The sequence below is a fragment of the Opisthorchis viverrini genome, assembly GCF_000715545.1.
Source record: "Opisthorchis viverrini unplaced genomic scaffold opera_v5_327, whole genome shotgun sequence".
Lineage (NCBI taxonomy): Eukaryota > Metazoa > Platyhelminthes > Trematoda > Opisthorchiida > Opisthorchiidae > Opisthorchis > Opisthorchis viverrini.
The window spans coordinates 160142-172406 of NW_008751989.1; the positions used below are offsets into that span (position 1 = coordinate 160142).

General features: G+C 46.8%; 2 protein-coding genes across 2 annotated transcripts in view; one reads left to right on the forward strand and one right to left on the reverse strand.

Annotated features, from left to right (window-relative positions):
* T265_15043 (hypothetical protein) overlaps window positions 1-12265 on the reverse strand; it is a gene marked incomplete at both ends in the record, with an annotated part of 27198 nt that overhangs the window by 5422 nt on the left and 9511 nt on the right. Inside the window, 4 exons of the mRNA XM_009176335.1 lie at window positions 2417-2577; window positions 6604-6911; window positions 9672-9949; window positions 11087-11329. Of these exons, the coding sequence (XP_009174599.1) occupies window positions 2417-2577; window positions 6604-6911; window positions 9672-9949; window positions 11087-11329 (990 nt within the window). The remainder of the gene's footprint in view (window positions 1-2416; window positions 2578-6603; window positions 6912-9671; window positions 9950-11086; window positions 11330-12265) is intronic.
* The window catches only part of T265_15044 (hypothetical protein), a gene marked incomplete at both ends in the record, with an annotated part of 4214 nt that continues 1053 nt past the window's right edge, over window positions 9105-12265 (forward strand). Inside the window, 1 exon segment of the mRNA XM_009176336.1 lies at window positions 9105-9399. Coding sequence (XP_009174600.1) covers window positions 9105-9399 — 295 coding nt within the window.

The following is a 12265-nucleotide window of genomic DNA, read 5'->3' on the forward strand; positions in this document are numbered from 1 at the left end:
GGGTCCAGATTGTTGACCAATCAGATCTCGTCTTGATGCCGGACCGGCAAGCGTCCCGAATTTTGGGCCAACCTCGAGCGGGCTAGGCTTCTCGGCCATAGCAGCGCCTAAAGACGTGCGGTATAGTGGGATCCGCGTGGATTCCTGCCTAACACAAACCCAGACCGTGTGCGTCTGCACTGGACCAAGTTCAGACAGTGTCCTTCCGATAAATAGCTTTAGAACGTTGTAATTTATGCACTCGCGCTCGATTGTACGGAATATAGCGGGTATGTTCCCTTCTGTGAGCCTTTTCTCTCAGCAACTAGGCACTGAAGCGGGTCAGCAGCAGATACCTCAGACTGGCGAATCAGCAGATATAACATGACGAGAAAAAATCAACAGATATCCTCACTCATGCAGTCAAACATTCGGACAATAACAAAACAACGGACCGCCTTACACAACGGACGTAGTATAGCTTGGCCATGTCTGTATTGTTTGATACGACATAATTCACCCCCCACCCCGCCCCGAAATTTCCAGCTCAGTTTGCCGGTGGGAGGTTTTGAGGAAAATCAGTCTAAAATGTCCACATGGACTCATGGACTGCATCAACATGGGTGCCTTGTTGCCAGTGGCAATATCCTCAGCTTATCTCCTCGACGATTCGCTGCCACAAAAAACAGCTTAGTTTGAAAAGCGGACTGGTAAATTTGGACTAGCTACCAAGGCTGGCAGTTTGATGCTTAGAATGACGTCAAAGGAAGTTCACTTCTATCGGTTAGCCACCAATAACACCAGTGCACAGTGCCGTTTTCAATTTTGCATGCAACGAAACATGTCTAGATAGTTTCGTTACTGGCGTTCTGGTGGCTTGTATCGTCTCACCTTACTGAGTCCAAAATATGCATTTGCTAAGTTTTACCGGATGAGATTCATAGGGGAGAAGAACAAAGGTACCTGGACGTCAACCAATTAGTGAGCTGGCTAACTAGTCAAACAACGGGACGGATCAGCCAAACAACCAGAGGTTATTCCCTACCGAGACGTAAGCAAACAAAAACAATGCGATTGGTTGGTCCCGAGGTGGTCTTCGCGTAATTTGATTAGTCACCTTGGAATCTGGGTTCCGTAGTGATCTCAGTCCCTTGTAACTGGTAGGTTCGCCTGAAGCAACAATTCTGTTCCACTGTCGTGATTGGGTAATTTCCTTCTTGCTTTGTGGGGGGGGGGAGATGACTATGCAGTCAAACATTCGGACAATAACAAAACAACGGACCGCCTTACACAACGGACGTAGTATAGCTTGGCCATGTCTGTATTGTTTGATACGACATAATTCACCCCCCACCCCGCCCCGAAATTTCCAGCTCAGTTTGCCGGTGGGAGGTTTTGAGGAAAATCAGTCTAAAATGTCCACATGGACTCATGGACTGCATCAACATGGGTGCCTTGTTGCCAGTGGCAATATCCTCAGCTTATCTCCTCGACGATTCGCTGCCACAAAAAACAGCTTAGTTTGAAAAGCGGACTGGTAAATTTGGACTAGCTACCAAGGCTGGCAGTTTGATGCTTAGAATGACGTCAAAGGAAGTTCACTTCTATCGGTTAGCCACCAATAACACCAGTGCACAGTGCCGTTTTCAATTTTGCATGCAACGAAACATGTCTAGATAGTTTCTTTACTGGCGTTCTGGTGGCTTGTATCGTCTCACCTTACTGAGTCCAAAATATGCATTTGCTAAGTTTTACCGGATGAGATTCATAGGGGAGAAGAACAAAGGTACCTGGACGTCAACCAATTAGTGAGCTGGCTAACTAGTCAAACAACGGGACGGATCAGCCAAACAACCAGAGGTTATTCCCTACCGAGACGTAAGCAAACAAAAACAATGCGATTGGTTGGTCCCGAGGTGGTCTTCGCGTAATTTGATTAGTCACCTTGGAATCTGGGTTCCGTAGTGATCTCAGTCCCTTGTAACTGGTAGGTTCGCCTGAAGCAACAATTCTGTTCCACTGTCGTGATTGGGTAATTTCCTTCTTGCTTTGTGGGGGGGGGGGGAGATGACTGTGGTAAGAGCGCGAATTTACTGACCGGAAGGTCCGTGGTTCGAACCCGACCTCTGCCTCTCGACTTCTGTCTAGCCTTGGGCAACCTGGCAGTATCCCAGCCCTCGTGCGTCCTTCGGGCGGCATGGCAGTTAGGTACCGGAAGAGTGTTACGGCTGAACGATACATAGATTAATGGGAGAGATGCATGTGCCTTCTGATGTATAGTGGACAGTGAAAAGTAGTGGGAGGTGAAACTCAAGACGAACACCTAAAATGTCCAAATACACCAGGCCGATAACGAAGAGAGGTAACTAGTAAAAAGATAAGAACGGTGCACGTCCAAAAATGATGAAGGGCATCAGTTTACATGCAAACAGCTTACCTCGGCTTCAACCGTCGCGTAACCTTCATGCATCTCTGTATTGACGATCAATCCGTTCCTCCGGGTGATTGAGGTCAAAAGTTGACCATGAAATTCAGCCGGGGCGATTGACTCTACGAGCATAATCGGCTCGAGAATCATCCAGCTACCCTCGTTCATGGCTAGAAGGACAACAGACAGATCGAAGATGAAAATCACAACCTGATACGTTGTATGTTGGAAGTAAAAGAGACAATACTCCCAATCGATAGGGCCACAGTGGTCGTACACAGACACACTAGATTTATGGCTCCAACCTCCCAAACGAATCAGGCCAATTGGGTAGACATAGGTAGGATATATCGGTGGCTGAGGAGGGTATATCACTAATGTACCGAAAAGCCCAAGCAAATGGCCGAAAAATTTAAACTCCGAGACCAATTATCATGGTGGTTCTGTTCAAACAGCACCTCATAGTTTGGAATAGGTAATGTACCCAGAACAAATAGTATTGCTGCCTAGCCTAGGAAGACCACTCTGTTGAATTTCAGGCATTCGAATTTAGACACATGTTACCCCGAGACGGCTCAGTGGTTAGAGTGCGAATTTACTGACCGGAAGATCCGTGGTTCCAGCCCGACTTCTGCCTCTCGATTTCCCTTGTCTAGGCTTGAGTAACCTGGCAGTAGCCCAGTCCTCGTGCTTTTTTTCGGGTTGCATAGAAGCTAGGCACCGAAAGGACGTTACAGCTGAACGACTTTCTTTATTTGCCTTAAACCGCAATTTTCCACGTGACTTATTTTGAAAAGATTATCTTTAGTATCAAGAGGGTATGAATAGCCAATTAGCGCCATCTCATTCATTCACCAGGGAGCTGCATTCGACAAGAATTGTCACTGTTCCGATGTAATAAAAAAAGGTTAATATTCACGATTGTTAGAATCGATCGTTGCGGCTATACTTTGATGTGAGGACTGGAACCCGATTAATGATCGTAAAGGATGTAATGTGACAGCTGTCGTCACAACCGTGAATTTGTCTCACTACAGCTACACCACCAGCGTTTGCTACATCGATGCACACAATACGCACTATCATCACTTTTCAGCGTAAAACAAACCTTAAGGATGACGTTTCAGTACGTGAGTACATCACGAAATACACTTGTTTGCACACCAATGTGGTCTTCACGGGAAACTCAACTGAATTCCAGCTGAGATGGACCAAGTGGTTGGAGCACGAATTTACTGACCGGGAGGTCCGTGGTTCCAACCCGGCCTCTGCCTCTCGACTTCCCCTGTCTAGGCTTGGGCTAACTGGCAGTATCCCAGCCCTCGTGCCTCCTTCGTGTGGCATGGCAGCTAGGCACTGAAAGGGTGCTACAGCTGAATGGTTATTTACACGATTAAGCCGAGTCTTCCAGGAAAGCCAAATTAGTATGCATTTCGCGAATTTCGCCTCAAATAGAACATGCGGTTGACGGAAATTCGGAGGCTGCATCTAGCTGGTGAGCCACAAGAAAGGCAAAACAGGTCGTGAGCTGTCGAAGAGCTTCCAATAACCCTGTGAGTATATTTTGTAATGTACTACTCACAATGTTGCTGAAAACTCCTCGACAGCAACCTTAGGAGTAGTGCATTACAAAATATATATGTATCGCGATATCCCGAGTATCGTAGCGACTGAAACATGAGGCGGCCTGGTGCAGCACATTCAGTTGCCTGAAAACATCAAAAACAAAGAAATTCAGCAGGGTTCCAGGTGAGTCTCTCGAAACAACCAAATTAGTTTGCAAATGAGTGTATATTCGCTAATTTCGTGCAATTTGGTTTCAAGTAGAACATAAGGTTGACGGCAACCCGGGGACTGCGCCTACCTGATGAGCCCCAAGAAGGGCGAAACTGGTCGTGGGCTGTCGATGGATTTTAAGCAACCTTATGAGTAGTACATTGCAAAGATATACATGTATCGCGATATTTCAAATATCGTAGCGACTGAAACATGAGGCGGCCTGGTGGAGCACATTCAGTTGCCTAAGAACATCAAAAACAAAGAGATTCATCTGGGTTCCAGGTGAGTCTCTCGAAAAACCAAATGAGTGTATATTCGTTAACTCTGAGTAGTTTCATTTATGAAAATACAAGTATATCCATTCATGGTGCTCAACAAACAAAGCTACATTTGACGGTTTGACTGATCTGCACGGCCTACTACGATAAATTGCGGGGATCTTGGAGAAAAGTCGTACTGTTCGCTGCTGAAGGAGTTTGATCGACGCATTGTTTCTCCCGGGCCACTAACATTTCTGCGTTTGTGACAGTGGTATTGCTGCCTTCCTTTGATGAATGATGACTTAGAATAGGTCAGCCCTAAAACCCGGACACCGATCGCCCAACGGTTGACAGTAACCACCGGCGCATTATCCAGCAATGTAGGTGAATTTGAACATACAAAGAAACTTGGAAGCGGGAAAACCACAGAATCCACAGAAACCACAGAATGTCCTTCTGTTATTATGAAAAGTGGGGCAAGATGGCCCGAGTGGTCAGAGCGCGAATTTACTGACCGGAAGGTCTGTGGTTCGAACCCAACCTCTGCCTCTCGAGTTCCCCTGTCTAGGATTGGGCAACTTGGCAGTATCCTAGCCCTCGTGCAACCTCCGGGTGGCAAGGCAGTTAGGCACCGGAAGGGTGCTACAGCTGAACGATTTTATTACGAAAAGTGGTGCACATTAGTAACTCATTTCACTTGCTTATGGACTTAGTTTTCATTGAACTTAGCCGCGTTACAAACTCATAGAACATGTGAGATGACAATTCGGAGTCTAGTGCGAATTCGCTTGAAATTGGTCATGTGTTGCGTAGTGACTGAACGTCACAAGCTGCAAGTGACAGGAGAAAATAGGGAGAAGCACGTGGGTTTAAGGATATTATGCGTACCACACTCGGATCCTAGGCACATTTAACTGCCGTTTACGAGTACCAGTGCTGGTTTCAATGCAATGGATATTATACCGGGTTACGTTGTCTGAAGGGGCGAAAGTATCCCCGGAACACGAGAACCAGTGAAAGCTTCCATCCGTGACTAAAGTGAATGAACGATCTTCAACCATTAGCTCAACCAGGACGAAGGAGGCCATGCGCAATGTACTTGACGACATCACCATAACAGTTGTATGAAACGCACCCGGTGGAATGGGATCGAACTGCTATCAAAAATTGTAGTATCAGTCAGGACTATGCTCAAAATCGAGAATTACCGTACGACTTTTTCATTTTTTGGTTGGGATCATTAAAGGAGGGGAAAGCGTTCAGTTGTAGCACTCTTTCTGTGCCTAGCTGTCATGCTACCCGAAGGAAGCACGAGGGCTGGGATAATGCCAGGTTGCCCAAGCCTAGACAGGGGAAGTCGAGAGGCAAAGGTCGGGTTCGAACTACGGACCTTCCGGTAAGTAAATCCGCGCTCCAACCAGTTGCGCCATCATTAGCAGTCTGTGTCTCATAAATCTGTATAAAGATTCGAACCCATAGCCTCCCTGTTAACGGTTGTCAGTCGCTGGTCAGCAGTGTGACCATAATTTACAAGTACGCTGATGGTCCGTGCGGTCTGCGCAGAAAAGCCAGAATTCAAAGGCGACAAGACGCTAGCAATACTCATTCTAAAGAACAAAACATGTGGTGGGTGTAACAAGTGGTTACAACGTAGCATTCCCAACCAATTTGTGGTCGGTTGCTAACAAGCTCGGTGGCATGGGGCCTACTAGGCGGATATATGCAAGCCGACTTCCCGCGAGGATCGACACCTGGACTCATCTGGTTGAAGAACGGATACCATATGGGAAGAAAGGCTTTTCGGACTACCCTAGGGGATTGCCTATCTTCGGGGGATTTCAAATTCAGCCGCGGATATTGGAGAACACCGTCTTTTCGGAAGAACTGCTGTAGTAAGGATTGGTCGACAAAACCGAGAGCTGTCCAAAACAAAGGACCCTTGTCGGGGTACACTACTAAGTAATGCCCGTCGCCACCATTTGGGGACAATGTTGAGCAGCCAAAAGATCGCCACAAATATAGGATGACAGAGAATGAAACCTCATAGAAAGATATAAAGCAGAGCTCAGGCACAGAATAGACAAGGAACGGAGTTGACCACGAGGCCCTCTTGCTATCGTACCATACGAAAGGAGAGCGACAGGGCTCCTAACATACCTTGCTTCATAGCTCCCTCAGCGGCTTGCTGGAAAGCCCAGTCACTACTGTCCACACAGTGATTATCTCCATCTTGCAAGCGGAATCGCACACCAGCGATACGCTGACCAGCCAAGTAGCCCTCGGCACACGAATTTCGGAATCCGACCTCAACTGCCGGCACGTACTGTTTCGGAACATGGGTTCCGACTGTTTCGTCGGAAAAGATCAGTTGAGTGTTTGAGTTCGGTGGCAGTGGCTCCAGAACACCAATCACCCGACCGTACTGACCAGCTCCGCCAGACTGCTTTTTATGCAAATAATCAAATCTAGGTGGACGAGAAAAAAGAACACTTGCACTTTTAAACTATGTCTTGATCAGCACTTTTATTTGGTGGTTCTGCGAACGACTAGCTGAATAAACAGGCGACTTGGCGGTCGACTAGTCTGGGTAAAAGGTACGAGCACAACTGTCACCTGACACACAATCCTCAATCGTGGATGGAGGCCATCTGCAGTGGAAAGATCGAATGCTACAAGTACAGATCGTAAGAAATGGGGGAGGGGCTCGTTTATGAGTACAGCAGGCAGGATAGATGAATCGGTCTGAACTGTCAGGTCAACGAGTGACAGCGTGAGCCTGGGAGGCCCAAGAGCAATCTCAGGGTTAGTGAATCAAATGAGCTCAAGAAGACCCACTTGATAAGGCGCTAGCTTGCTGACCAGAAAGTCCGTGGTTCGAACCCAATCTCTGAGTCTCGCACTATATAGCCTGGGAGGCCCAAGAGCAATCTCAGGGTTAGTGAATCAAATGAGCTCAAGAAGACCCACTTGATAAGGCGCTAGCTTGCTGACCAGAAAGTCCGTGGTTCGAACCCAATCTCTGAGTCTCGAATGTCACTATATAGGCTCGGGGAACTTGGCAGTATCTCAGTTCTCATGGTTCATTCTGGTGGCATGCCAGCTAGGTACCGAAAACGAACGATTTATTTCTACCTTTGTAGTGAGTCAAGTGATGGAACCGGTAGCACTCATTGTGACTGCAGTAAGATTGTGCTGGTCAACCTGGTGACGGAACACCAGCAGTTGAAGTGGCTCCAGGCGACTTACTTCAAGAGCCTGAAGATGGGGGAAGTTTGCGCCCAAGACAATAGTTGAGACGACTTTCCATTACCAAGTCAAATTAATCTATGCCTGACCATTGTGTATCGTGTGGATTCAGCCTGGATCGGGCGGGATGGCTCAGCGGTTAGAGCGCGAATTCACTGACCGTGGTTCGAACCCGACCTCACTCTCTCTCTCGACTTCCCCTGTCTAGGCTGGGAAACCTGTCCCAGCCATCGTTTTTTTTCTGGTGGCATGGCAGTTAGGCATCGAAAGAGTACAGAGCTGAACGAGTTTTCTTGCTAGCAATGAAGATCATCCTTCTAGGCGGATACTATTTAAAGAACGAATTGGTTGGAACAACCTGGGTTTGCAGGACACCTACCTTGATAAGTTGAACTCTCAATGTGTTAAACCTGTGACGGTGTGGACTAAGACAAATCAAACAAAGACGCTATTTAAGTAAGTGACAGAGCAGGATATCAGTCTGCCCGAAGTAGGCGCCACTATCTTCAATTGTTCGGTCGTTCCCATTTCGACTTGCAACTGGCACACCTCAACTTCCTAGTGTACAAAGCCCATGATGCTTGCAGGAGTGACAATCATTAAACGCAATTATATTGAAAAGGCCACGTAGTGACTGACCCTGCCTAGTGATTTGACTCATGAGATGCGCCGGTTAAACCGAATGAACTTAATGGAATAGTACACAGCCTCAGTGATGCCCAACTTGTTCGTAATCCCTAAGCTTTGAGGACTATACGTCACCGTGCTCCAGGTTCAACTCAAACCTCTGAAATCCTGACAATGATGTTTGGAAAACAATGCCACGGAAAGCTCGTTTATTCAAAACGGAATGGACGGGAATGTAGATACTAACGCAGAGGGTGGTAGTTTTGGCAACCCTGTCGGAAATTGTGTACCATTAATATAAAGGAGAGATCGTTCAACTGCAGCACCCTTTTGGTGCTACCTGCCATTGCCACCCAAAGGAAGCACGAGGGCTGGGATACTGCCAGATTGCCCAAGCCTAGACAGGGGAAGTAGAGAGGCAGAGGTTGGGCTCGAACCACGGACGTTCCGGTCGGTAAATTCGCGCTCTAACCAGTTGGGCTATCCCGTCCAAAGGAGGGATGCACCCATTCCATTCTGACGCAATGTCGTCTCAATAAATTTAGCAAGAATGTGCGTTACGTTCAGTGGACAACAATGGGCTTCTAAACGAAATACCATGACCAGTTGAGTTTATAGGATGTCATTCAAGCACACAGATGCGATGCACCTTCCATCAGGACCCCTCCTTGGTAGGCTTGGATGTAGACTAGGTGTATGCGTGGTCATCCGCTTGGTCAGCAAGGACCATGTGTATAAATCACACATTCCACTGAACTGTGAAATGTGGAAAGATTCCAGCCTATATGGTGCACGAGGGTAAAAAGGCTGCGTCTGTCGCCGGGAAATTCTGTTTCCTATCGTTAGCTCAGTGGTTAAGGCAGGAAATTACAGACAGAGAGTTCGTGGATCGAACCAGACCTCTCTCTCTCGACTTTTCCAGTCTAAGCATGGGCAACCTGGCAGCATCTCAGCTCTCGCGCTTCCTTAGGGTGGCATGGCAGCTGTGCACCGAATGGGTTTTATGGCTAGACGCGATCATTCTATTTATTCCCACCATCAGCAGCGAAATGGTGGCTGAATTTCTCTTGAGTAACCCAAGTAGGCAGGAACGAGCCGAATTTCAACTAGTCCATTTTGGCGTCTTATTACCCCGAAGCTTTGTATGTTCCATTAGCTTTCCACCACTGTTTGAGGTTTGTGTAGTCCGGTAGAACCTGGAATTGTATAGCATTTCAATCTAAAGTCACTGTAACAAATTAACTTTAGAACAGACCGAAAACGTGGCTATCAACCAATGGCCTTCGTTCAAATGATCGGTCGTTTCTAACCACGTTTCATTGACGGACAACGTGAGCATAGATAGGACTCACTGGAACGGTTCTGTCAGTGTCTCCCTAAATGCGACACGCGGTTTTCCCAGAACGCAAGGTGCATTATATTCACGAGCCAGCCGTTGCGCATAGATCTCCAAGTGCAGCTCGCCCATCCCGGATACAATGGACTGACCACTTTCAGGGTCTTGGGACAGGCGGAAGGTGGGGTCCTCGCGCGTGAAACGACCCATGCCTTTGCTGAAAGACTCCGCGTTGGACTTGTCAACCGGCGTGATGGACATTGAAACAACCGGTTCGGGGATAAACATTGATTCCTGAGATGCGGTACGGTAGAACAAGAGAAATCAAAGAGGATCAGCGTGAAGTAAAAACGAAAACCAGGCTGAGAAAGGTCAAGGAGGAAGCCTAATTAAGTTTCACTGGCCTCATGGGCATAAACAGGAGCTCTGTTCGAACTTCCATGACGATCTGAGGAACTGCCAAATAATAGTTTGGCACGCTAAAGCTGACATTCAGGAAATATTACAGTCGCTAAACAAGTACAGTATCAAGACAACCAGAAGTGAGAGGCAGACACACTTAACCGGAGTCATATCACCATGAGGATCGTAAACGGTACTAAATAGGGTGAACCAATCAATTTATTTTGACGAAGTAGGTAGGAAATTTTGCGGGCAGACTGAAAGACAACAGAATCGGGAGAACCAAGCAACACTTGATTCGCATCTGACATAACTGGGTGGCAAAAACTGTTCTGGATGTGAACATGACGAAAGAGAATATTCAAATTTAGAGGTCACCGAACAAGTGAATCATCTGAACCAGTCCTAAAGGCAATTCCTCTACAGGAAGATCACAACCAATTACTATTTGATGTGTCGTTCCACAAGCGAGTGGTCGGTACCCTGTGTATTTGCGAAAAAGAGAACTTAATGTGTGTCTAACGGTCCTCGATGAGTCTGGCACGAAGATGTAGGCATGATGCAGGCTTAGGAAAAATAAGAACGAAGGGGGTGCATAGGGTGTTTTTGTCAGTGAGTGGCTTCAGAAAGGCCAAAATTTGTGGGAATCTCGAAGGCGCTATTTACAAACCATACTTCAAGCATACAAATACCGACCGGAAGAGTTTGTTGATTGCCACCAGCAAATATCAAATACTTCAGAGCAGTAAACGGATAAATCTCAGCGCAGACAGCGTTGGCATCTGTTGACCACTAGTGCCATTAACTCACATTTAACATCCTTCCATCACGTGGCCTGGTGTTGACCGGTTCCTTGCGTGACCACATCTCGAGAACAAGGTCCGTACGGCTTATGGGAAGCTTCCATTTGGGACCGGGTTGCTCACACTTTGTAGATAGTGATGTGGATCTGTCGTGACACTACATTAAACAATTTCTAAGTGGTCCAAAAGACGAAGTCAGAAAATACATCCACCGAAGTGAACCTACCATAACTAGTGGTTTCGGAGCCTTTACATCCATTAGGGTATCACCGGAAGCGCAGTCGACGCCAAACAGAGAAGCAATATCTCCTGCATAAATGGTTTCCAGTTCTTCGAATTCCGTTACATTGAGACGACCCAGGCGTGGGCAGCGAATGCGACGTCCAGTACGGGTGTTGACGATCACCTGGCCACGATGGAGACAGCCTTGATAGACACGTACATACGTGAGTTGGCCAAACTTGCTTGCCTATCATAAAAGGTAGAGAAGGCACCAACCAAAATATAGACGCCAAAGAGAATATACTCAACCAGCTACTACGATGTGGTAGCGCGCAAAATTCCAGAGGAGCATAATTACGGTCCAAGTTGCACGTTAAAGGTCGTTCAGACCATTCAGCATTGACTTGACTCTCCGGGGGGGTACGAATTTGTCTACTCGGTTCCGCGTACTGCTGAGCAAAGTATCACTGCTGGATAGTACCATGATGCATATAACGCGATAGTGTGCAATTGTTGCTGCCACCCAACGCGCCGAACGGAGAATAAGAAGGGACATTTCAATAATAAAGAATCTGATGAATCGCTGATTTCGTCTACAAAGGATGGCCCATTTGTCAGTCTTAATCTCAAAGAAACTGATAAAAAAGATAATCGTTCAGCTGTGACACCCTTTTCGGTGCCTAGCTGCCATGCAACCGAAACTGACAGGCCTGAAACCAATCGAATGAGGCAAATTATTCAGAACCACGTTAAAAGTACGGCAGTGATTCATCAGGTTCTCAAGCGAAACGACCCGAACATACCATTCAAAACTTGGTCGACGAGTGTTAATATTATATCATATACTATAATTATATTATATTATATTATATTATTGGGTGCAAATATTGGCGCAACTGTGCGTTGCATAGCTTAAACCAACATCATCAGTTATCGGTATTCCCTTGTGAAATACGGGACAGTGAGTAGGCGGGAATTCAGTAGCTACAGGAACCCGAAGTTGTCGTAGCAACAAAACACGTTGAAAGTTGCTCACACTGTGCTAGTCAATGACGGGAAAGAAACGCTACTATATGCACTTGTTGACTCTGACGCAGCAGACGGACTGGAACATAATAGTCTGTAGAAAAACATCATCACCGGAAGGAAAACTAGAGACCATTGGGTCCATCAGAAAAAAAAA